Source organism: Gambusia affinis, linkage group LG12 (assembly GCF_019740435.1).
Source record: "Gambusia affinis linkage group LG12, SWU_Gaff_1.0, whole genome shotgun sequence".
NCBI lineage: Eukaryota > Metazoa > Chordata > Actinopteri > Cyprinodontiformes > Poeciliidae > Gambusia > Gambusia affinis.
Genome location: NC_057879.1, coordinates 7054830 through 7080866, shown reverse-complemented (window position 1 = coordinate 7080866; position 26037 = coordinate 7054830). Strand labels below are relative to the sequence as shown.

At 39.8% G+C, this 26037-nt stretch overlaps 2 protein-coding genes across 3 annotated transcripts in view; both read right to left on the bottom strand.

Moving 5' to 3' along the window:
- slc6a9 (solute carrier family 6 member 9) overlaps window positions 1–1603 on the bottom strand; it is a 92643-nt gene extending 91040 nt beyond the window's left edge. Inside the window, exons 1-2 of one of the 2 annotated variants that reach the window (XM_044133943.1) lie at window positions 1038–1603; window positions 875–956 (exon numbers count right to left, since the gene is read on the bottom strand). The gene's annotated coding sequence lies outside the window, so the exon portion shown is untranslated. The remainder of the gene's footprint in view (window positions 1–874; window positions 957–1037) is intronic. The other variant, XM_044133944.1, reaches the window with a different exon arrangement.
- Window positions 1604–11524: 9921 nt separating this feature from the next.
- Window positions 11525–26037, bottom strand: part of klf17 (Kruppel-like factor 17) — a 60299-nt gene continuing 45786 nt past the window's right edge. Inside the window, exons 2-4 of the mRNA XM_044135095.1 lie at window positions 13973–14057; window positions 12742–13840; window positions 11525–12601 (exon numbers count right to left, since the gene is read on the bottom strand). Coding sequence (XP_043991030.1) covers window positions 12426–12601; window positions 12742–13840; window positions 13973–14057 — 1360 coding nt within the window. The 3' untranslated portion in view covers window positions 11525–12425. The remainder of the gene's footprint in view (window positions 12602–12741; window positions 13841–13972; window positions 14058–26037) is intronic.

Sequence of the window (26037 nt, the reverse complement as noted above, 5' to 3'; positions counted from 1 at the left end):
TCGTTACACCACTAATGATGACAGAATTAGCAACATTGGCACCAATTTGGTCAAAGAAATCCATATTTCAATACAACCACAAATCATTCACAGTATCAAGCTCCTGGCTAGCTCGCCAACAATCTAACAGTTATGGGCTAGGCAGCTAACTGCGGCTACAAAAGCAGCATCAGAAAAGTGTCCTTTTAGGAGCCTGAGGTGTGGAAAAAACAGGAGGCAGTGTTTTTAGTTTTGGTGAATATATATATTAAGTGATTTGTATAAAAACAACAATTACAGCAACAGCATGAGACAAGACAATTGACTCAGAATAAATTAATTGCAAAATCATGAAGTTCATAGTTCTTTTCCTTAGCTCGCCATCTTCAGTTCCTGATGAAGATCTGATCCAACAAGGGAAAAAAAAAACCTAACCTAAAAGGTCAGAAAATCCATTAAGCATTTTATCAAAATAGCAATTATGTACAAATATAATACAAAGAAATAATTATTAAATTTAAGCATTTAGTTTGTGCATATTAAACATAACAATTAGATTTCTAATAATTAGACAAACATTTCCATAATCAGGATAAATTAACCATAATTTAAATAAAGTAAAACAAAAAGTATCAATCATATTTCAAGTTAATCAATTTAAAGTCAAAGTTAAAGCGCACTTCCAAAATATCATTCAAAAAAATTAAATTAATTAATTGTCAAATACTCAAGCAGAGTGTGAGAAAGAACAACATAATTAAATACATAAGTATACTGCGCAATATCAAACTTAAGTGTAGCTACATTCTGTTCTGATAAATTTTATTTTAAAACTTCATTGCTTCAGCATCAATATAAACTGTCAGAACACGCACAAAATTCAGCAACAGATTACCTTATTAAGAGAGTGGGTATGCTTAGCCACAACCAGCTGTGCCAGAATCCCGGTGACATCCAGGTAAGCAACGCCAATAATTCTAATAAAACAACGCTCCAATGAGCAATCGAGCAGAAGTTTCACATATAAAAGCAACACTGCTTCCAAATAATAAACTCACCAGGCAATCAAGTCAGTGGGCTTAAAGATTTTGATGAGTCCACGAGGAAGACACTAACAACGAGCCACAACCACAGTGGAAACAGGTGAGGATCTTTTAACTGCGCGCTGGAGGCGGGGCATTAAATAAGCTAGCAGAGTTTGGGGCAAACAGGAAATGGGCCCGCAAAAATAAAAGTCCTTGACTAATTGCGGGTTACATACAACTCCAAATACAATTGTTTGAGTCATTAAAAATATATATATTATGGTACGACTGCTAATTCTTGCTAAAATAACGGCAATAGACATCAACCTTACCACCTTTGAAATGAACTAGTTCCTGAATTGTTCAACTGAAGACATCACGGAAAAATACCAACCAGTTCCTTGACTGCATAGGTGTGCAGACCCTTAAACTAAAAGAAGGAAAAGAAGAAGAAGAAAAAAAAACTGGTCAGGAGAGCTCAGAGCCAGACAGTAGCGTTAAAGAAGTTGCATGAATAATGGTTAATACTGGTTGGATGTATTCTATGTGTCTGGATAGAAGAGTAGGGAAGGAAATGTTTGAAAAGGAAACACTAAATCTGGCTCAAACTTACCAAAACCTGACCAAACGTGGATGTGGTATAATGAAACCAAACATAGAAAAGGAATTTGATCCCAAATCATCAAGGACAAAGTAAGTTTCACACTGAACCAAATGGACTTTGGACAGTTGAATACCAAGTCTCTTTTCTCCTTAGCCCAGGTAAGGAGCTTATGAAATTGCTTCTAGTTCATGATATAATGCATACAATATCACATCTCAGTTGTTGTCTAGACTTTGTGAATTTCCCTGAACTCTTAAACAAGCTTTCCAATACTGTGGTTATTTCTGTTGCTTGGCCATCTTTTTTCCATCACACTCTTTCCTTCCACTAGACTTTCCATTCATTTGATTTGATTCTGCACTCTGTAAACAGCCACCAGTTTCTTGATTGTGTAAGTCAGGGTTTTCAGAACTAGAGGGGAAGTGCTTGACATAAAAGCCATTGTTTTCCTTGTCCTATCTATCTAAATTTTTGGATTAACTCAATTTTGGGTTTTGATTACCTGTATACCATAATCTTACTCTTTCTATTTATTTTTTTTTTTTTACAAAAAAAAAGAAAAAGCTTGAACTATATCCCCTGTGTGTAACAAATCTGTGCAATAGATGAGGATCTGTTTACTAGCTGAAGTATCCTTTCAGTAATATTCTAAATTATCTAGATCTAAGAAAAATATTTAACAAAAGAAAAAAATGCAAAGCCTAAACACTGCAGAAAATGATGAACTGATGAAGTAAAAGTGAAAGACGACAAGAAACTGAATCCAGATGCAAAAACAAATTTAGAAATGGAAACAAGAAGCAACGTGACCAAAACTTAAAAAGGGAACAAGGAAATTCCAAACACAAGATTAAATAGTAAGAACTACAGAAAACCCATAGACTATAAACGCACATGACAACATGACAGTACTAGAGGTATTATCCACTGAACCTACCAATTAGAAATATTTTCCACCTGCTTGTAAAGTAAATGGAGATGTTACATCTTTATAGACAAGATCAAAGACATTATAGATGATTGCAATTGCAAATATAGACAGTCTCATTTCTTTAAATGCCACATATTGCTAAAAAAAACAAAAAAACTATTTCCCACATTTGTCTCAACTTAAAGTCCCACCCTACTTTCCATAAGATCAACACATATGTCAAATACGAGCAGAGATTTCAGGACTTTATTTGAATGAATGGCTGGATTAAGGAAAAGAAGTGGGGGGAAAAACATTTCTATTAATCATATTAATGAGTCTAAACCTAAACCATACACATAATCTACTCCACATTTCTTTAAAACAAAACTACTAAAAAATCTAAAGCTCTGCCTTATTTCACTTCACATTTGCATCTGTGGCTCAGATCAGGTATGCCTTTTGGCTTTAAAAAAATAAATAAAATCTGCATCATGTCTGACAAGACAGCAGCTTTGCTAAGACTATAAAACATCCTTGAACCATTGCAGTCCAGAGCGCAAACCAAATGGCAAAGTTAAGCTGAACGTTCTTGCCCTCTAGTGGTGGCTGGAGATAAAACGCGACGCAACCTTGTCTGTGACTTACACTCGCATCTCTTTCTTTGTTTATTATAAACTAAGACCTTTCGTATATAACCCAGCAGCATTGTCACTTTAAATGCAAACCACTTAAATCTGAAGATCTGAAGAATAAAGCAACATCCTCCTGGGCGAAGACCGTCACAACACGACCGCGCTTTGACACCTCTGACACAAAAAATTGTCTTTTGTAATTATCTTCTGCTTTACTGTCCACACATCTCCCTTCCTCCTCTCTCCTAACGCTCTAAATGCCGCAGCATTTGGGAATGCCAGACGTCCAGACATGTCTGGACAAACGCTTGGCAAAAAACAACACTGAAATGTCTGAGAGCCATGCTGTGAAAACTGTCCTGATCCAGGTCATGGGAAAAAGTACGCTGGGTGACATCCACCAGTCCCGACCACTTTCAGAGGAATTAAAAATTAATTCCGCTTGTTAAATTGCCGTCAGAGGAGGCGAGAATCCCTTCTGGCTTGATGTATTGACGGAAGAAAATTTGGATTTTAGTAGAGAACTGGAAATTTTTATGCCAATAAGTCTCCACCCCTGCCACTTTTGCGGCACCTGACTACATTAAAAAAATGGTTCATATCTGGTTCGGGAGGTTAATGCAGGTGGACATTTATAATTTGATTAGAACGAAATTTTTACCTATTGAGTTCTTGAAATAGAAACTGCAAGAAAATACTCAAACTTGTGTCCCCAACAAGACTTTTTCCCCACATTCGAACTTTATGGTCATAAAAAAAAAAACGTCACCACTTTGATAAAAACACTTGCTCAATTGCTTTCCACACATCCCAAATCAAGCAGTAACATGGTAGATGAAAATCAGCATCAGAAAGGAAAAGACAGGGAGACTTAAATGACTTTCACTTTCACACTTTCAAATACTTTCACTTCTTTGAACTTTCACTGGTTGTTGGTGCCAGAGCAGTTGGCCAATGTGTTTCATTAAAGTTTTGATCTACTGGATTTCGTCAATGCACAACCACATCTAGGTAAAACAACTAAAAATGGCCAGAAAAAGAGTACCATATTTTTCGGACTATAAGCCACACGTTGAACCATGCGGCTTGTAGCCCGGTGCGGCTTTTCTGTGGAATTTTTTTCAACCACCAGGGGGCTCTTTAGGAGGAAGTGAATCATTGGAAGTCAAAACTAGAAATCTAAAAAGAAAGCGCTCATTTTCATTTAGAACAAGCACATGCTAGCAGCAGGCACGACGGAGAAATGTTTTCAAACTCATACCACCTCATCATGGAAACAACACGAAGACGTTCATATGATCCCGCTTTTAAGTAGAAAGCTATCGATCTGGCAGTACAGATAGATAGCCGCTGCTGCACGTAAGCTCGTGAACAAATCCATGGTATGGAGACTCTGCTGCGTCCTTGTGGTAAACCACAAAAACGAGAGCGGCGGAGATACCAGCGGCTTACAGCACAGTTTCGTTTTTTTTTTTTACTTTGTGGGTGCGGCTTATAGTTAGATAGGCTCTATATTCTGGAAAATACGGTAAACATCCAATGGGAAGCAGTTGTGTGGACAACACTTTGACGATCAGAGGAGAACGGGCGAACAAGCGCAACATGAAGTCATATAGCTGAAATAGCTACTTATCACGACTAAGTTATGCTGAAAGAACAACGCAGCAAATCTTGAACGCGTGGCTGAGAACAGAAAACTGAGGCTGTGGTTTGCCTACGGTCACCAAGAATGACAATGATCGATGGGCAAAATGTTGTCTGGTCCGTCAGTTCTTAGACTTCAGACGCTAAGGTCAGAACTTTCGATGGCACTCAATCACTGGGTCAGGCTGATGATGGGTTTCTGATGTGGGTGTGATGTTTAACCACCACAACTTCCCAGAATATTGTTGCTGGCCTTACCTGTGACTTTATGACTACAGCGTGCCACCATCTAAATACACAAAGCTCCAGTAATCTCAGACTCATTGTTGAAGGTTAAGGATCTTCTAATAGTAAAAAAAGTGGTAAGTACATAATTTTAACATTATTGTGGAGTTGCTACAGCGCTAATTCCCTACTTATTCCATACTGTTAGTCTAATTGGTAGTTAATCATAGAAGAAAAACGGTGTCACTTATGCCAGAACTCAACGATTAAGCAAAGTGTTTGACAGGACAGGAAGTGTGGAAAGAAAAATCTTCCATCAAGCCCCTCCCTTCATCTCTAACCCCCCCTCCTCAGAGCTCCCTCACTTTCTGCATAGTGAACACAGTGATCATGAATGGGGTCTCACTATAACAGTGCCACGTGTTTCCTCCTTAAACATGCACCCAGCAAATAATGACAACACAGACGTGATCGGAACACGATGCTGATCTGATTTTAACACGCTACGGTTACTGGTGCAGACATACCAACACATTCTCACACCCCAGAGCTGAAGCCCAACCTGCCCCCCTTCATCTCTTTCTGATCAGAGATGTGCTATTGTGTGCGGAGGAGCGGCGCGCCCTTCACTTCTGCTCAAACACGGCGTTTTTTTTCTCCCGCCGTTAAAAACAAAAACAAACAAAAAAAAAAAAAAACGGAAGATGGAAGTTGCATCACCTTGGTCTTCGGTTCCTACCCGGTCAACGTCAAACCTCCTTAGAAAAGAAAGAAAAAAGAAAAAAAAATTCCTCTTGCTATAGACCCCTCCCATTTCTTTCTCTAATCCAAACCAGCCTTGGCGGGGGGTCTGCAACATGTGAGGGCTCTCCGTCCAACTGAGGCTCCCAAAACCAGGGTTTGATGCGTCTGCGTCACTTCACCTGAGCGTTCCTAATAACGAGGATAAATGATGTCAAGTGGCCTGGTATCGATCTGCAGTAACCAGGACATCAGTTTCTCCTCCCTCCCACCCCCTCATAAATGCTAACAAAACTCCGCCACATGTTTTTTGCAAGACGGAATGTCAAAGAAAAATAAGTAAATAAATAACAATAAACAGTGGGTGTAATTGTGCCGGCGTTTCTGCAGCCGCGCCGCGTTGATGACGGCGAGTCCTCCATCGTCATCAGACAGCATAAAGAGTGGAGCTGCACGTGCTCGAAAATGCATGTGTTGCTCGTTCTTTTGTCACGAGAGCATGCCGCAACGATTCCTCTCCCGTCGCCCCGGTGATTTTTTTGTTTCGTTTGTTTGTTTTGTTTGGGGGTTTTTTTGTCAATCCTTACTACAAAAAAATAAAAAATAAATAAATAAAATGAAATCACATCCTTGACCACGAAGCGAATTCAGATCTCAGCCGAGCCAACGTGATGCTTCCAGACAGGTGTGGTAGCTCAGTGCGGTGGGGAGATGTGGAAGCTTCGGGACTTCCAGATGAGGAAGGAAATTAATAATAATAATAATAATAATAATAATAATAATAATAATAATAATAATAATAATAATAATAATAATAATAATAATAAAAAGAAATAAAGGCAGAAAAGTGGAGAAAACAATAGTGGTTGTGTGAGTAATGATAATAATAATAATGATAACAACTGGACTGGAATGGACGGAGAGAGTTCGGAGGTTCTAGCATGCAGACGGGGACTTTACCTTTTTGTCAGGACCGATCAGGTTGGAGGGATGAGGGGGAGCGAGGAGGAAGAGGCGGAGACCAGGAGGAGAGAAAGAGGCATAACAACTATTGGAAAGGCTGCGGGTGAGAGGGGGCAGGAGGGCGTTTTTTCACAGCAAAGCCATGGAAATAATAACAAAGGAGCCCTAAATATAGAACTACATTATTTTTTTGTACTGAAATCCTACTCTATGAGAATAAATACGAGGAAAATATATAATTAGGAACGTGTTGTGATGCCTGTCGCTTGAAATGTTCCCTCATATATATATATATTTTTTTGCCATTACAAGGACGAAAATGTCTTGATCTTAAAAATGTAATTCTAAACTTGTATCAGTGAGAAACGCAGTGGACATGCAAATGACCACTACGTTTTATGTCGTTACCGAAGCTTTATAGAAGTTGAATATAGTGTGTTTTACTGCGCTGGTTTGCCAATTGGTTGAACTTCATTTTGATCAAAATTTTTTTGTACACATATCGACGGCGTGAACATTTCCCACTGGTTTAAAAAAAAAAACCATTCGGTAGCCAATTCTCAGTCTGTCGTTTTTTGCATTTAGAAGGAGGTTGGAGCATATGTGTAGGTCACAACGAAGGTCCACTAGGATTGAAATGGAAATGGAAAATGTTACTGGAATGAACGGGTCTTTTTTGTTGGAAGACTGAAAGAAACCGTCTTACTTTGAAACAAAAATTAGTTCCCATCCTATTTTATACCATTTATTGAAAAGGATTTTTTTCAGCACCACCTTGAGTCCAAGCATACATCCAAATGATAATAAAAATAAGAAAAAACTTGTTAATGAGCGGGAAAATATTATTATGCAATGAGTCCAGAACTAAAACTGACAGGAATTCTTCTACCAAAAAGATCTAAATTTAAGAAAGAGAGAAACAAAAAAAGAATCAGGACATGTTGCAACAAAGTATGAGCTTGTCAGTGTGCACACTTTTAAAACAATATGACAGCAATTTTTTTCATTTTTCACCTTAAATATTTTCTTTTTCATTGCAGTTGTATGGGATAAATAACAGATCAGAAGAAAAGCAACAGCGACAAAAACAACTCATTCACTTTTTCCCCCGCTTTTCCACTCTGTTACAAGTGAATAAATGATTAAAATATATATATATATATATATATATATATATATATATATATATATATATATATATATATATACATTGTAAATAATAATAATAATAAATCATTTTTATGATTTCCGTCCTAAAAATGAAAACACACTGGTGTATTTTCTGTTGCAGCAGTATCATCAACGAGTGCATGTGTAAGGCACATACTGAGAGATCCCACGGTAGTTGCAGTGAAACGTGGCTCGTCTCCAGGATGCTGAAACTGAAATCAACCTCAGGCTGCACTATTCCGTAGTGACAACTTCAAGTCACCTTTTCTGTCTGCGACTGGAAGAAGATTTTCCCATCTCTTCTGTTTGACCCACTCGAATTACGTCTACGTTTTCAGGAAGCAGCTTGTCTGAGAGAAATCCCCTTCAAAATTCCTGCTTCCTGTTCAAATATTTAAATGTGTGAGCCAAGAACGTTTTTGTCTCGTCCTGCTGCAGCAGAGCTATGCAGCGTACGACGACCGGGCCGCATTAAAGCACTTGCACTGGTACCAGCTGGTTTCTGCCCAGACTCACGACACAAGGCCTTCGACCTCTGACCTGGTGACTGTGGACAAAACCCAGAAGCCCACAGGGTTAGATAAACAAAGCTACAAGCACCCACATGGCTTCGCCTCCTTGACAACACACACACACACACACACACACACCCTAGAGAACATCTGCAGAATACTAATGCGTTATCACCACTCAGATAAAGCATGAAAAGAGTCACAAAAATGCTGTCAAAATTGATTCTGGAAGTATTTCAAAGCTCCGACGTGTCACATCCACTTACCCACATGCAGGTTTTTTGACTCTGTTCTGGTTGGTTGATCGTATCTCATTATGAAAGCCAGCTCCCTCAGACAGACGCTGGGTTGTTTTCTTGCTACTTTGTCCCTCGGTGTCTTTCATAGTTCACAAACTTTCAACTTTACCTGGATCATCTTGTTCAAAGAGATACAAATGAGCAAAGTAGAAATTAACATGAAAAACAATCTGAATATAGTCCGGGAATGGGAATAGGATCGGGCAAAGGCCTCAATGTGAGCAAAAATCTTTATGCTCCATTCAGAAAATGAGCGACTTTGTGTGACTTTCTTGCCACAAGCTCATCTGTACCGTCCAGATTTTAAACAATTTGACTATTCATCAATCATGACGAGTAGTCACAACAAAAGCTGACATATGATGCAAGAGATTGACTTCAAAAACGCAGGACTCCGCTGTACTTTGGTGTAACCTAATCAGAACCTGTCCTTGTTACTGGTTGATTTATGCGAAACATGAGGCAGGTCAAGGAAGCTTACAACAGAAGAGGCAGTGGCGGGAAATAAATCAAGAGGGACATCTAGTGGACAAACTAAGTATTTAGAAGAATACTCATTTCCACTCCAAGGATGCCGCCTGTCAATGTTTTATTTTTTGTTTTGTTTTTTTTCCCAGAGAGAAATGCAGCTGATCTCGACACTTGACCTTGTTGCAGCTTCTGGAATAAAAGATTTCACTGACGAAGTGCCTGTTGAAATAAAAACAATTAAGATTAATTGCTAATAATGCTCCCAAACAAGTGATAGACCAGATGTGGTACCACAAACTTGCGAAAGTGAAATGCGATCTTTGTTCACCTACTGCACTTAAATAGCATTTAAATATTAAAAATGTGACATTTTAACAATACATTTTGTAACCAAACAAAAAAATAATAATAACACAAAATACAAAATAAAATACCTCAGAATTACAAATATTAATTTTCTTATTAGATGTTTCTTGTTATTCCACATAAAATAAAAATATTTCTGATTTGTGTTCATAATAGGTTTATCTAGTATAGGTAAAGACTATGTTTGGAGATATTCAATAAATAAGAGTGTTCTTCAAGGATTAATGTACTTCAATTAATTTACTGAGTAAAACATGTTTGATACTTTAAATATGCACATACTCATGTACTCAAGCCTTTATCTCTGTGAAAGGGGATTTTTCTGCTTACAGTTGATGAAAACATGAAATTTATGATGATAATTACATGTTACCAATTCAAAAATAATAATAAAGAAATGTGGGGTTCATAAAAAGAAATACACATTATCACTAACCTCTGATATGAAAAATAAAAAACAAACAATAGAAAAACTTCAAAATAAAGCATTATGTCATGAAACATTTTTCACGACATAATCATAAAATCGGTAAGTAACACTGGTCAATAGTTATTGTTTTTTTTTTACAACTGTTTAGAGTCTGTATTGAGTCTTTTGTTATTTTGCAGTGAAAATAATTCGTAAGTCGACCTTCCTTTTCATCACTGACCTGAACTACGCAACTCCATGGCCACTAGGGAGCAGTATTGCACAAGCAACGAGGCGAATTTTAAAGGGCATCCTGGTCAACTCACCTGCTACGGTTCTTCTCGGTGATGTATATGAAATATTTTCCAATTGCATTCAGGACGTGTTAAAGCAGTACACCGTCAAGACCAGGATGTTTTACACTTGATGTCTTTTGTCACAACTTAAGACAGAAAAATAATAAATATTAAAAAATGCGACCAGTTCTTACTGGATGTTAAAATCTCCCGGTTGGGCTCGAGGCGTCACCGTTGGTAGAGCGCGCGCATGAATGTGCAGCGGAGGCATCTTCGACGAAGCTGCTCGATTCTCGGACCGATTACTGTTAAATAAAAATAAAAGTTGAATTATTTATTCAACTTTGTAGTTGAATAAATAAATAATTATTATTATTATTAATAATAATAATAATAATAATAATAATAATAATAATAATAATAATAATAATAAAAAATTACAAATCTAACCAATTCCATCTTGGAAAATCCACTATGACTGCTTTGTGCTTAAGATATAGTGAAAGCTGCTGCAGCAATTTATCAGCCTTTCTCTCAGTTTGTATCACATTAAATATTACTACTAGTGAACATGCTTCATCATTTTCAGTACGTATAAAATAAAACCCATTGTTATTACTTTGTACCAGTACAGGTTTTTCTGGTTACTGAGTGCAACATCACACCATGTCAAGTTCTCCTTTAGAACACGGTAGAGTCGGGTTTGGTGTTCTTCCTAAAGTTAAGTTCTGATTTCAGATAGAAAGCAGCATTAAGTGACTACCAGCACTTTGTTTTGACTTTGCTGTGCTGGGCTTTGATTTCTCCTAATGGGGTTCTGAAAATATTTAGCATTCTCCTGAGCAGTATCTACTGGAGATCAATGTGCTGAAGGTTGTTTTGGTTCTTTGTTCTGGACTACAGCCAATTTTCTTCTTGTTAGCATAAAAATGGCTGATTGAGCCACTTCATGTGAGAGCCACGGAAAGCAGCCAACGTACCACCAGTGGTCCGTGTTCCACAGTTTGAGAACCACAGTGCAAGAACAACAAAACTCATCACTTAACAATGAAAGTTGGGATATATTTTAGAGCGGTTTGACCATTTTACACTCACAGTTCAAAGCAATGGTGTGGTTAATATAAGGTTCTCGAACCTCAGGCTTGATTCAGTAACGTGGCAGTTAATTATAATTAATTATAATGGAGAGATTTCAAAAGGAGCAGATAAAGAAAGAAACTTAAATAAAGACATAAACTTGCGTGACAGTTTGAAATGAGCAAAAACAAGAGCGTGTTTGTTGTAAAAGTACTTCTTTTTTTTTATTCCAAGCCCTTGAGCACATTAGAAAAACATTTGCATTTCGTCAGCAGTACATATGCAAACTTACATTTTAGTTTCAAGTAAAAGCCGTTTGACCGGTGGTTACAGCGGATACTTCATTCTTAAGACGCAGTCGCTCAACATTCATGCATTCACTCACTCATTCATTCACTCCTGACCGTAGTCTGGCAAAATGAGCCACGTGTGGATGAGATGAAGGAAGTTGTGTCTGTTAGCGCTGTAGAAAACTAGCATAGTACCTGAATTTGGTCATTTTTGCTTGGATGAGCAAAAAAAAATAATAAGACTGAAAGTGAAACACAGGCTGATCCCACAATGCAAAGCAAGACTGTGACATCTGTTGGGCTGAGGAAAAATATGGCAACTTTGACCTGAAAGCAGTCTGGCTAAGACATTCACCATATAATCAATAACTTAGAACAAAGGCAGATGGAAGAAATTAGTTAAATACTAAACTACTATAACTTAGCCAGTGTTTGTCATATTTTATTTTATTTTAGTTTTTTTTTACAAAAATATACAGAAACCACCAGAGGCACTTGATTTAGTAGAAATGAGGCACTTGTAGAAAGTTAAAAACAAAACAAAAAACATAAAAAATATAAAATCTCCACCATTTCCCACTTTCTTTGCATCTTCTTATAAAGTACATAATGACCGCAGGTCGGCACGCTCCTCTATGTGAATGCTTCATTTGGTTCATGCACAGCAGTTCAGTTAGAAGCTCTCCACTTGCTGTGCTGCGTCTCTGGAGATGCTGACAGTGATACCCCAGAGGGGAGAGGGAGGATGGGGTGGTGCGGGGTGGTGGGAGTGGGGGTTCCATAAAGAGAGTCTGTAAGCTGAGAGTGACCTACATGTGCCTTTTCATGTGGAGAGCCAGGTGGTCCGAGCGAGAGAACGCGCGTTCGCACAGGTGACACTGAAAGGGCCTGTGCCCTGTGTGCTTCCGGAAGTGCCGAGTCAGCTCGTCGGATCGGGCGAACTTCCAGCCGCAGCCTTCCCAGTTGCAGTGGTAAGGCTTCTCACCTGGCGAACAGAAAAGCCAAAGCTGAAGTTAGGATTTGCAGTGCAGCAAGCAGCACCACCTTGTGGTAAACGGTAGAAATTCGGGCGCCGCGTGCTGCACAAACACAAAACAACAACACCGACGAGGAAGATCAGCTCACCTGTGTGCGTCCTCATGTGCGCCTTGAGATGGGAGCTCTTGGTGTACGTCTTCCCGCAGCCGGGGAACTCGCAGTTGTGCGTGGCGGCGCGTTTCCTGGTCCAAGACTTGCGGCCTCGCTTCTGCTTCACGCAGCCGGCCTCGTCGTGCGCGTAAAAGTCCAGCAGAGGCGATGAGGGCGGAGTGAGCATCATCCCCTGCAGCGAGGCGGCGGGATGGTGCTGCTGGGGATGCATGCTGAACTGTCCCTGGAACTGTGGCGCACCTCGGTGTGCGTAATGCGGGTGGTACGGCGCGTTCATGTACTGGCTTGACAGCTGGTTCTGATCGTGATCGTGATGATGAAGATGCTGCTGGTGGGGCCTCATTTGCGGCTGCAGCGTGCAGTCTGTGCGTCCCTGAAGTTGGATCTGGTGCGCGCCGAAGCCCTGCGCCGCAACGGGAGGCTGGTGGTGCGTAAAAGTTGCGGCTGAACGCATCTGGTGTTTCTCATACGCTCCTTCCGCAAAGGCTCCTGCAGCAGCTATCATGCAGGACTGCACCCTGGGCTCGGGTTTTATTTTGTATCCAAGCGGGGGCGGAGGTGACGCCGCGTGGGGGAGCGGAGGGCCGTTTAAAGCCCGCAGCTCGGTGTACTCGCAGCTGTCCCCTGCCTTCCTCGTTCTCTCCCGAGCGTCTTCCTCTGGATAACTCATGTCGGGCGTAAGAAGTTCCGCCATCAGGCTGCGGACAGGGCTCGACTCCACGAAGCCGCCGACGACGCCCGCGAAGCCCTGAGCCAGGTGAGAAGGCGGGGGGTCGGTGCAGTCTGGCAGAGAACCGCCGCCGCAGCTTTCCGGCGACTCCGGCAAAGAGTACCCGCACTGCTGCTGCTGCTGCTGCTGTGTGGGAGACGCGCTCCCTCTGTCGCTGTCCCCGGCAGGAGAGTCGGTGCAGATGGTGTTTGACAGGATAAACTCGAGGTCCAGAAACTTCCCGAGCTCGTCGTCGTCTTTGTGGGCTGCAGACGGAGAGTGAACGATGCTCAAGTCGACCTCGATGCGCGCGCTGCCCGTGCCACCTGTTGCGCCGCTCCTCACCCACTCATCCATGTCGCAAAGCTGAAAATAAACGCAATAAAATTAATTGATGAATTAAGGTCATGTCAGGAAAAACAACAAGGAAATGCTACGCTGGTGATCAACAAGGCAGTTATTTATTTATTTAAATACAACATATATTCTTCTACTTACGTTATCCATCGCTTTGAAATTTGGAAACGACGTCCAGGCGGGCATCAGTGCCTCAGCCACAGCCATGGTGAAAGTCTCTCTCTCTCTGTAAATTTAACAATCAATGCGAGTTTAAGACTTTGACGTATCTGTGCACGCACAGCGCACGTTCTGGTTTGCATGAACAACTCAGGAAAGCTCCAGGATTCAGGATGCGAGTATCAACACCGCAGACGGACTTTTTATACCGCTGCTGTAACTCAGAGTGGGAGGCGTGGCCTCTGTGTGCAGTAATCGCGTGCACACGTACTTATGCATGCGCGACCTTCCCCCGTCTAGTTAAAAAAAAAAAAAAAAAAAGAAAAAAAAGTGGTATTTCTTGAGCAGGTGAGATCAACGTGCCACAAGAATTTAAAAAGAAATAACCTGTAGTTTATACGAGCATGTGTTTAAATAAGAGGTATAGAATTGAAAGAGAACTAAGTCAATTATTTTATGCTAGACGTCTACGAAAAAAACAAAAAACAAACAAACAAAAAACACTACATCCCCGAAGGCATTGGTACATGGATATTAGTTTCATTCACACGAAACCTGACATTTTCCTTGAGGCAGGAGCAAGAGGACGACTCCAAACGCTGACATTAAATCCAGGTCACTTACATTGTGAAGAAACGTACAGCCCAATAAAGCGTTTTATTCATTTACTTTAAAACTTTAACAAAAAAAATAAGTGTTTTTACAGCGGCATGATTTTTTTATTTATTTATGTGTTGTTGTTTTTGGGTGGTGGTGGTGGGGGGAGGGGGTTTGGTCCAGGTAAGCAAAAACGCGAGTCGACTCCCCCCACTCAACCTAACACTATATTAAGCACTTTAAAAGCCCCTCCATTAGTTTCGTTTCGACCACTTCAAACTGAAACGCGTCATTTATTCATCCTCAAATCATCTCCGTCTGTATTTGTCAAACAGAAACGCGTGAAGCGGAGGGGCCCCATCAAGACAACCTGTAAATCCGGGAGTAAACAAAGGACTGGCCAACACGTATCCTTAATGACACATACACCCTACTATACCTTTGGTAATGCACAAGGGGATAAGTGTGAACAATAGGACACAGAGAGAGAAGAGATAAACACGATAACAAACAAAACAAAAAAAAAAAAGCTATTTTAAATACATATTTAAAAAATATATACTACAGTTTTGCGATTGCTGTGGTCAAAGAAAACCCTTTTCATTTGAAAATGTTTCTTACAAGATTAAAGTAGTAGTTAAGGTAACAGCGTTGTCACATTCAAGAAATGTAATCTTTTTACAGTAAGAATTTTATTTTATTTTATTTTTTACACCCCAACGTTAAACATAACCTTCTACCCCATGTTCAGTGTCTTATAAGTTCGCTTTAAGTTTTCAAAGCATACCCCACAAAGTGCAACAGAGCCAGTCAGACAGCGCTCTGGCCCTCCTGAGGGGCCTGTGTGTGAGCAGCAGCCTCCTGCAGCTCCCTGCTTTTATACGCCGTTATTTTTGACCCGCCGTGCTTACGCAAAACAAAATTCCGGTTCAGCCTACGAGCCAAGTGGAAATGGACTCCGCTTCCTGAGGAAAAACTTCACACTCGCTTCCTGTACTTTCACTCCGCTGTCACCTTCAGACGAGTTTAAGGATACAGATGCAGCTACTCTTGGCCTTTTGCCCAAACGCCAACTGTACCCACACAGCAGTAAGGCAAACCTTGTGCTTGCCGGCGTGTAAGTTTAGTGTGGACCTATGCTAAATAAAAAGAAGAAAAGGGAAATAAGATTCCTGGTGCCACTCTCTTATAGGCCAGTCAGAGAAAAATGAACAGTTACCATTTAGTCTTTAAAATCTGATGTTAATATTGCTACACCTTGGAGATAACAACCATCCGTTTTGTCTCATCAAAAGCCTTATCAAACTGGGCTTGTGTAAAAAAAACCCAAAAAAATAACTTGGCAAGTATAGTGACAGACAAAGAGTCTCCCAAGGCTCAAGCCTCTCTTTTGTGACTCTCTTTCTGAAAAAGAGGAAGTCTTCCAGCTGACATTTTCCAAACACAATTACCTGAGATTACAGCTGTGAACCGACAAACATACAAAAACAACTCTTTTCAGCACAGACAGGGAGAGATGTTAGCATGCAAACACTAACCACTTTATTGTTTTTATTTGCATTTAAAGTTTTGTTCACTTTTTTTTTTTTAACTGCCTTATATTTCATCTTAAATCTTTTTGTCACAATGAAGAAATTATTTGTAACCACAACTCCTGTTGAAAGTAGTAAAATAGAAAGCTACAGTTTGTTATAGTTCAACTTTCATAGCTAAAAGCAAATATGCTGTCAGCTTAACTGTTATGCTATTTCTAGCTCAAATTTTACAAGGTGCTAATTTCATTTAAAAATGCTAAAAGGTTGCTATTGTGTTGCTTTTGCTAAAACTTGCCATTTTAGCTAAAATAAACTAAAATTGTTGAAAAATGATCTCTTGTAGCTATTGCAATGTTTTTCTATTAAAAAAAGCATGGTTCACTCTTTCATTTTGAGAAATGGTTCTGCTTTGTAACTAAGATCTACGTTCAATAATTAAAAAAAAAAAGTTTTAAAGCTGAAAATTGCAAACTTTGCTACTTAAGCCAAAAGCCTGAAAGTTTCTGCTTTCATTGGAAATTGTGAAAGCTCTTACTGCTAGCTGGTAAAGCTAAATCGGCAACTGCTAGCTTAAAACCTAATGATTTTAGTTGACAATGTTAGAAGTTGATGCTTTCAGACGAGAAGACTAAAAGTTGCAACTTTTAGCAAAAACACAAATGCTAAAAATCTTACAGTTCACTCAGATGTTTTTTTGGTACCGCAAATGAAAGCTTAATAGTTTGCTAAAAGGAGGTTTTGGATGAATGTTAACAGTGTTTACTAGCTTACGTTTAGCTAATTTTACCTAATTAGCTAAACATCAATGGAGAATGTTGGAGCAGACAGCTTAGTGGACAGAACCTTAATCATTTACTGAATAGGTTATGGTGTAAATGCTTACTTTTTTCCATTTAAATCTGTTCTGTTTATTCAGACATGTATGACACATGCTTCCACAAATACCCGTTGTTACGCTTCGTTTTTCATTACGTGTCTACATGGGTATATGTGCGCGAGGGCATGTGCGTGTGTGTAAGTGTACATTCCTGTCAAAACATCAGAACAGCCAGGCAAGAACAATTTGTTTAACAGAATACGGGGACACACAGAGGCAAACACAAACACCAACAGCAATTATTCTCCATCACCCGCATAGAGAGGGGAAACCCAGTTGCTATCTTGGATAAATATGCCGCCGAGCATGGCATGAAAAAGCAACAAAACGATTAGAGCGGGGAGAAAAAGAGAGTGCGACGACAGCAAGGAGACAGACTCGCTACCTTCCAGAAAGATATCAACAAGACACGGAGGGAGGGGAGACAGGAAATAGGCACAAACTGAGGAGAATCATGGGAAAGGGGAGCAATAAAAGCAACGACTAGCGGTACTCTAATCTTTTATTCCGCCTTCCTGGGGCCAAAGTTGAACGCCTGTTGGGTTAAACGGTCACCGTTGAAGCAAGGAGAGCTCTGGAAACAACATGCAGGACAAAAATGTTTTGCCTTGATGTTGCATTTAACCAACTGGGACGCAAGAAAGGTTTATTTAAGAATCCAGCGGTGCAATAGTTAAGTAGGATCAAACGCTTACAAAGCAATTAGCAATTAACTTGTAGCATAATAAGATCAAAGGTACACAGCATTTTGTCTGATCAGGATCAAATGTAATTAGGAGCTCCAATAGGGCTGATAACATCCTGAGCACGTAGTTACTGAAAGCTCCAAAAGCAACCTTGTCAACGATTAATTACCCTGAGGTTAATCAGTTGTCTCACCTTTCAAGATAATAACCAAGTTCCATAAATGAGTACACACTTAAACCAATTGTTGTTGAGTCCCATCATCTTTGGTAGGTGTTTATCAGGAATCCAGGTCTCGAGTGAAGAACATTTGATGCCTCTGATTCGCAAATGCTATCAAACTTTATCATAATGTGAGGACAATTCTTGCCCTCAATCCTCATTGTCTTCTACCTAGGCTATTCTGAAACATATATTTTATAAATCTAATTACTTGGAAAGGCAAGGCTTCTTTCTCTCAACCTTTCCTAACCTAAACACATTGAGCACACAGGAGATTGTTGTTACATCTGGGACACAGTTTGTGATTTCAGAAAATTCCTCCAACTCTCCAACCCTGTCGATGTTGCTGTTTGTCTTGTGGCCGCCTGCCTGTCCAGTTTGTATCTGACCTTTTTTAATAATATCGGCAGACCAGACAGATTTAGCAATGTCACTGTCGTAACATTTGTTCTTGATAATGTCCATCAATTAATGTTTCTGTATACAAATATGCATCCCTCTCCTGACTGCTTCCTTTGGCCAATCGGATCTTTTGTAACCTCTCGGCAACTATGGTCTAGGAAGTAAACTCAATTTCACAATGATCAGATTCGCTATCGCTGATGTGAGGTGTGTAGTGAAACTTCATTAAAATTTTGCTTTAACAAAACATTAGTTCAAAGGTGTGCACACTTATGCAACCAGGTGACTGTACCTTTTGTAGTTCTCTCCCCTGTTAATTAATAGGCGTGTTTGTTTTAGCTAACCTGCTCAGCATCTGTCGCGTCGTTTTTTTGGAGTGTGTTTTGTAATGATTTGTGGTCACACGCTTTTCATTCCACCTCACCAACACTTTCCATCTTAACCCACACTTTTTCAGCTCCCTGTAGCTTTTATGCAAGTGGCACGGGTACTGCACATTTCGCAGCAGTTCGAGGCCCGAATACCAAAATGACCAACTTAAAGGCCAACTATTGTTACTCTTTTTATTTTAGTGCACTTGGAAGAACCGGTCTCTCTTCTCTCCGTTTCAGTTTCAGCTTGAACACACTGTACTGTCCAGAGCCTCTCGCTCACTGACTGCTGTGTATTCACTCACAACATGAAGGGCCTTTTACCTGTTCCACCGGTTGTTTCACACACACACACACACACGCGTGTGTGTGTGTGTGTGCACGTGGGGGTGTGTATTCGTGTGTTTGCAAGGGCAGTGTATTTTTACCTGTCATAAAACAACTTGTTAAGACACATTAAAGACTGCGGAGCTGTGAGACTTACAATGAAATGCAACATGATTGGGAATCCTTGCTCATGTAACAATGAGAAAACACACACGCATACACACCTTCACACACACACAATTATTTGACTGCAATATATTATCAACCTGACAGGACTTAAGATATTTTGCAAAGAGAGAATGGGGAATAAGTTTATCCCTAATATGCAAGATAGCATAAACATACCCCCTGCCCCCAAAAAGATATGTAGCTGTAATTAAATCAAGAGTTCAAAGTTGCTTAAAGTTGCTTTTGAAACATAATCAATGGAAAATTAAGGGACTTGACTAAATGTAATGTTTAAATTGTTAAAAGTCTGCTCTATGACTTTGCATTTCTGTGTTTTTATGATGTAAATTGTTGCAGAAATGTGCTATGCAAATAAAATTTGATTTATTAATTGACAAGATTTTCTAAAAAAACTCTAGAGTCAGGATGAGTGAATGGATGTCACCCAAACCCTTTCAAAGCAAAAATATCCAAACAAAACATACGTATAGGCTTGTTTCACATTTGCCAAAAGCATCTCGACGATCCCAAAGACCTTTGTGAAAACAATCTGTGGACGGACAACGTGAGTGTAGCATTTCATCTGACACAAAACTTCAGAAAAAGACCATCATAATGTCGCCCAAACGTAGCGGTGGCAGCTTGATAGTTTGAGTTTTTGTTGTTTCATCAAGACCTGAATAACTCGCTCTAATTGATTTACCCATCTCTCCTAGGAAATCTTGACCATAACATTGTGACAAAAAACAACAACAAAAAATCAAGTGGACTTTGTTCGTCCTGCAGAAAACACACACACACACAGAAAAAGAAAGGTTTTGCTACTGGCTCAGTCAACATCTAGACCAAAGTCTGATCCATAACGGCTATTGATGCTTAAGAACCAACCACTGTAGGTGAATTAAAGCAGTCCTCAAAGAGGAGGGGGCCAAAATGTCTTTACATCCATGAGACACCCACCTGCATGTAATCATCAGCGCTTAAAAGCAGTTATTGCAGCCGTTTATAAAGTTTATAAGGCAATTACATTTTCAAATATTGGCATTATTCAATATGGCATCAACATTTGATGTTGTAGATGCAATTTGCAATTACCCCATTTTTTGGACTGTAAGCCGCTACTTTTTTCCCACGCTTTGAACGATGCAGTTTACAGCCCGGAGCGGCTTTTCTGTGGATTTTTCTTCTACCACCAGGGGGCTCTGTAGCAGGAAGCGAATCAATGGAAGTCAAAATTGGAAATCAAAGAAGAAAGTGCTAATTCTTATTTACAACAAGCACATGCTAGCAGCAGGCACGGCGGAGAAACGTTTTCAAACTCGTATGATGCAGCTTTTAAGTTGAGGAGTATCAATCTGGCAGCACAGGAGGGCAATAGAGCCGCTGCATTTAAGCTCGGCGTGAACGAAACCATGGTTCGGCTTTGGAGACGGATTAAGGACGCAGCCCTCTCCTACCCTCTTATGGAAAACCGAGAGCGGCAAAGATACCAGCGGCTTATAGCCCGGTGCCACTTATATATGTACATTTCCAGTTTTTTTCTTTAAATATTAATGATGCGACTTATAGTTTGGAAAATTCAGTACTCAGATTGTCTTTGTCTTATTTGAATCATCAGGTTTGACTCCCTCCACCCCCCAAAAAAGGTAAAACAGAAAAGAAAAAAAAAGTCTTGGAATACTTTTTCACTGCAATGATCTGTGGGCAAATTTTGGTTTTGCTCTCTTTTGCACTAAATGAGAGCGTCTTAAAAGAGCTGCTCTACTTTGCTTGTTTTTCAGTGGCCATGCTGTGCCACCTTCCTGATAGTCTATGCTGATGACAAAGGATCAAAATCACGTCCATTGTTATGGTTTTGTAAAAAAAAAAAAAAACAGAAAACACACAATGGTCGATATTTTGTCACTCAACGTACAATGGTTCTCGTCTACTTGCCCGTGTTTAGCGTTTCAATCTTTGCATATCAGCGTTGTTGGCAGGGCGCCACTGGGCGCATGCATCACATCGGGGCTCAAAAGCTCCTGATTTCACTGACACCGATCCATCCAGCCTATTCAAGTTGAACAAAGTCATAAGTGCGGCAATCAGCAGAAAATCAAATATTTGTGATAGACGTCAAATGACGTAGGGCTCTCAAATACCTCATTTCTTTGCCTTTCTGTCATGGGCCATAGAGAAACTAAAGGCACCTAGTGCACAGCGTGGGTGAGTGGGAGGCCAAAGGGTGATGTATTGTGCATAACACCACGTATTCAGTGTCAGTGTAGTGCACTCATGTTTCCAGATGGGGCCACCCATGCTGGCCATAAATCTGTGAAGGAAGAGTTTTACCTTTTCAAGATTTTGGTCGATTATTACTTCTTGCCACTTGCTGAAGTTTGAGTTAAGGTAAAGCAATTTTATTCATATAGCACATTTTCAGCAGCAAGGCAGGTCAAAGTGCTTTACGAGAATGAAGAGGAAATACAAACAAAACAACAAAACCAAAAGAAAGACAAAAAGGTAAAAGTTAAAAACTACATATATTGGTTCGCCGTGTAAAAATAAGAATAAGTCGTCGATAAGTTATAAACCATCAGGGGTTTCTCTGGATTCTTGCTCTGATGAAACTGGATGTTGGTTCTCCATGTTTGATTTGTGAGGTATAAAACTAAATGTTGGTTACAGTTATTCTGGGTTGAGTTCTAGATTTGTACAATACAAAGTTAAATGTTGTTTAATTCTTGTTCTTGGTTGTTTAGTAAATGGCACTTTTGAAGTTTGTTCTAGATTTGAAAACTAAGAGGAGTTTCCTAAGAACTTGAATATTAAAACTATAAAGCTAAATGTTGATCTACAGTAGTGAGTACTCCACAATTTTTAAAAGTAACAAAACTAAACAGACAAATAGGGCAAAGAAACAACACATCAGGAAAAATTGAGAAAATAGATACAGTTTATTTACTTATTTTTTGTTGTTGTTCAGCCAAGAGTAGAATATCTATCTGACTCACAGACGCCAAAATGTGTTTGTTTTTGTATTATTATTATTTTTTTAAATCTTCACTCTTTTCGCAGAAGCAGATTTTCGGCATGCTGAATAGATCAGCCAGGTTTAAAAATGCATTTAACTTTGCAAGAATATCTGAAATGGGCTTGATTTCTGTATTCAAAATGACACGCACTACGATAGAAACATGAAACAACATGCTGGTCCCTCCCTCGAAAATAAACAATATTCTTTTTTCCTGCTTAATTTAATAAAGAAGATAATAAAACACCCTTCACACAGTGTGGCACCCCTGATAACAGTGTTCAAAAAGCAATAAAATATAGATATTTTTCCTTTTTCCAACGGTTTAATGTCTCGTCTAATCCAACAATCAACCAACCACTGATATGATACGTTAGGTATCATATGATATGATGATATATTAGGTCCATGCAACACATCAGGCTCAAAATCTACATAAATTCGTGCAGCCTATTCAAACTGACCAAAGCCACAAGGGCAGCAAACGACAGAAAATCAAATATTTATGATAAATGCAAAATGATGTGGTGGTTTACGTACAACTGTCATCTCAGGGCACTTTATGTACAAAAAATATCCGATTCACATTTTAGCTACATCTAATAATCGCACCTATGCTACAATTTATGCAAATAGAATACAATCATAGAGACAGATTGAGATTCAAATGCCAATTAATGCAACTGTGCATGCAAGCATGTCGCCACATTGAAAACAAATCTCCTTTTGCTTTACTTTTTTAAATATACATAATGTATAAATCTGAATATTTACATACAGTTATTAATTAATTTGTGGTACGAAGGGTGTGATACAGATGCTTGTTTTTTTTAGCTACTGGAAGCCAGAGTGGAGTGATGAATAAGTGGAACAGCACATATTTTATTTGATGTTTTTTTTTAGTTTTTTTTTTTTTTTATCTGATATGAAGCAGTGAGCCATCCCGAAGTAAAAAAAAATGGTCATCCTCACGCACGATAAGTCGACCTTCTAGGATGCGACTTGCGCACAGAGAAATAAATGGTTGCTGTAAAGCTTGAGGTGGACTTTCACAAAAACAGTTTATCGTTTGTCTCCCAAGTCGGGCACCAAAGAACCGCAAGAGTTTACCAGCGCTTTGCACGTCTGTCCATAAAACTATGAAACATCCAGTTAGAGATGGGGAAATTTGTTGCCGACGTCATAAATACCGCCAGTGCCTGTGCCGTCACACATAACTTGCTTTGTGCTTGGTATTCCAAGGAGTCGTAACATATGGGGCTGTGAGAAATGATGAGCACACAAAGGGGAGAGTCCCATTTTTTTAAAGCTTACTCACAAAACCGTGGAAATGACACAGGAGAGGAACTGGAGCGGCCCGTTGCACTTTACTCGACTTTTAGTTCTCTGCGACATGGCCGTCGGATTTCAAACGTATACTTTTGAACTTTTGAATGTAGATATCTGCGTGTCTGAAGAGGGTCTTTCCTCTAAAAAAACACGCCTGCAGCAGCAACGTTCTGCTACCAAACCTCTTAAAAATCAGAGAGAAATGTCCTAAAGACAGAGTCATTGCACCAAAAACAGACCATCTCTGTTTTGAGGAACATGCAGATGGATGAATTTGTTTAAAAAGTTAATGTTTAAAAAAAAAAAAGTCCAAAACCTCTCCAACACTAATAGGGGTCTGATCTGGTTTCTTTCAGATCAGACAGCTAAATCTTGTCGAAACCAGAAGATGGACATGAGAGCAAATAATTACCTTTCCCAGGTAGCTGCACCAATTGTCGGGGGCTGGAGGATGAATGAGGAGTATTTTATGTGAGTGTGTGTGTGTGTTTAAGTCCCCCAATGTGGAGTGTCCTTTTGACCTTGCAGTTACTGCAGACAACACACAGAGAGATGGTTTTGTGTCCCCAGACAAGAGGCCAGCTTTCACCTGAGCGGGCTCGGCCAATTACACTCTTCAATCCCCCCGTCCAGCGGAGACAAAGGGGAGCCGAGCGGGATGAGTGACTGGGACCGGGCCGGGAGTCTCTGCCTTAGTGGAGGAGGGGCCAGGAGTGAATCCGATAGGACACGGAGGGAAGGTTTTTTTTCTACGTATGTGCGAAAGGTTTTCTAATCTTAAACTGATTCTAAAAGGCTTTGCGTGGATGTCACATGATAGTAGAGGAGTGGCACACGTCATCTGGGACTATCCGACGCGGCTCCTGCAGTGTTTGGCACCGGGACGCCACATCGGTCCTGAGCAGACGTAGGTGGAGAACTCCAAAATTGTACTCAAGTAAAAGTAAAAGGTAGTCATCCAAGAAATTACTAAAGAGTAAAAATAACTATTTGGCGAAACATTTACTCAATTGCTGAGTTACAGATCACAATACACTGGGTTACAAAAAAGAAAAGAAGTTGTCAATGTTTTTAGGACTATTTTGCAACACTCAACCCACAAACGACATCCATTTTTCTCAATCAGGTCAAGTTTTTATTCTAATTTGATTTAGAGAAATCCCATCGTCGGACTAAATTGGTTACATGTCTGTGACGTTATCGGTTCATTTCCATTAATATTTCTCGGTTTTGGGAGAAGAAATGCTGTTTTCTGACGGAGTGTATTGATTAACTGCTACAAACGTGGATTTCTGTAAACTGAACAATAAACACCGATGAGGGAAAGTACATGTAAACCGAACATCACGTCTTCGTTGTGCAAAATTCTCCATCCTCTTTTCTGTCCCGATGGAGTCTCTCCTCCTGCTCGTCACTCATTGATCCCAGATTCTCAATAAACAGACGCATATGTGAGAACAAGTTATGCAGCTTGATGCTCATGCTGCATCCGCAGAGCAGAAAGTTGATGCGATCGAGCAAAAACCCAATGTGAGTTTTGGATTCAGGACATCCAAATTACCCTAAAACCGTTGAAAATCCCTGCACAATTTTTCAGCTGTTGACCGGTGTTATTAATCATTTAATGTTTCAAAATTACATCACCAGATGAACCGAAACATAGAGTTAAGTGTAAATTTTGGTATTTTAAAGACCAAAATGAAAATAATTCATACAAACAAAAAAACTGACAAAATCTTTCCAAATTTGTTTCTTTCGATGTAAAACTTATTAAACCTTCGTCAAAAATGGAAGATGTGTGTTTTTGTCTGCTGACTTTTTATTTTTTTTAAATTAAAACATGTTTATTTTTCCACTCAGTAGGTAGAAAATCTGGAAATTTCACTCAAATAAGAGCAGTGACACTTCACAATAAAATTACCCAAGTAGGAGTAAAAAGTACAGCGTGGCAAAAATACTTCTAAAAGTACGTTGTTGTTTTTTTTTTTTCTTTTCCAAAAACGTCACTCGAGTAAATGTAATTGAGTAGATATAGCTAGTTACTACAACACTCTGGGTCCCGTGAACTGCAGGGTGGAGCAGCGCCGTGGATCGGGCTTGTTCTGGCGCATCGGGCCAACATTCAGTACTGCCTGTGCTGCTCGAGCTGCTCATCTGCAACTTCTCTGGTGCGGTAAGGTCACTTTGTTCTCGAGGAAAACAAGAACAAAGAACAAATGCCGCAGCTGCCAAATGCACGTGCGTTCAATCTCCAGCAACGTCTAACGCAGAAGGCAGCAAGTGCCAGGACCCTCGGGGATTCATGCAGAATGTTGCATCAGAAACAGCGATGAGTGTCATTTACCTCACCAGACCTTTGCTTTTAATGACGTAATTTGGGATCGACTTAATAAAATCCGATCCTACGCTTCTCTGCGCCTCTGGTGCAGGGACAGGTTTAGGCAGAACTACAGAGCAGTGACACCGGTAACACGTTTTGCCGTTGTTGTCGGGATCTGGCTTCACATCTCAATTTGCGATTC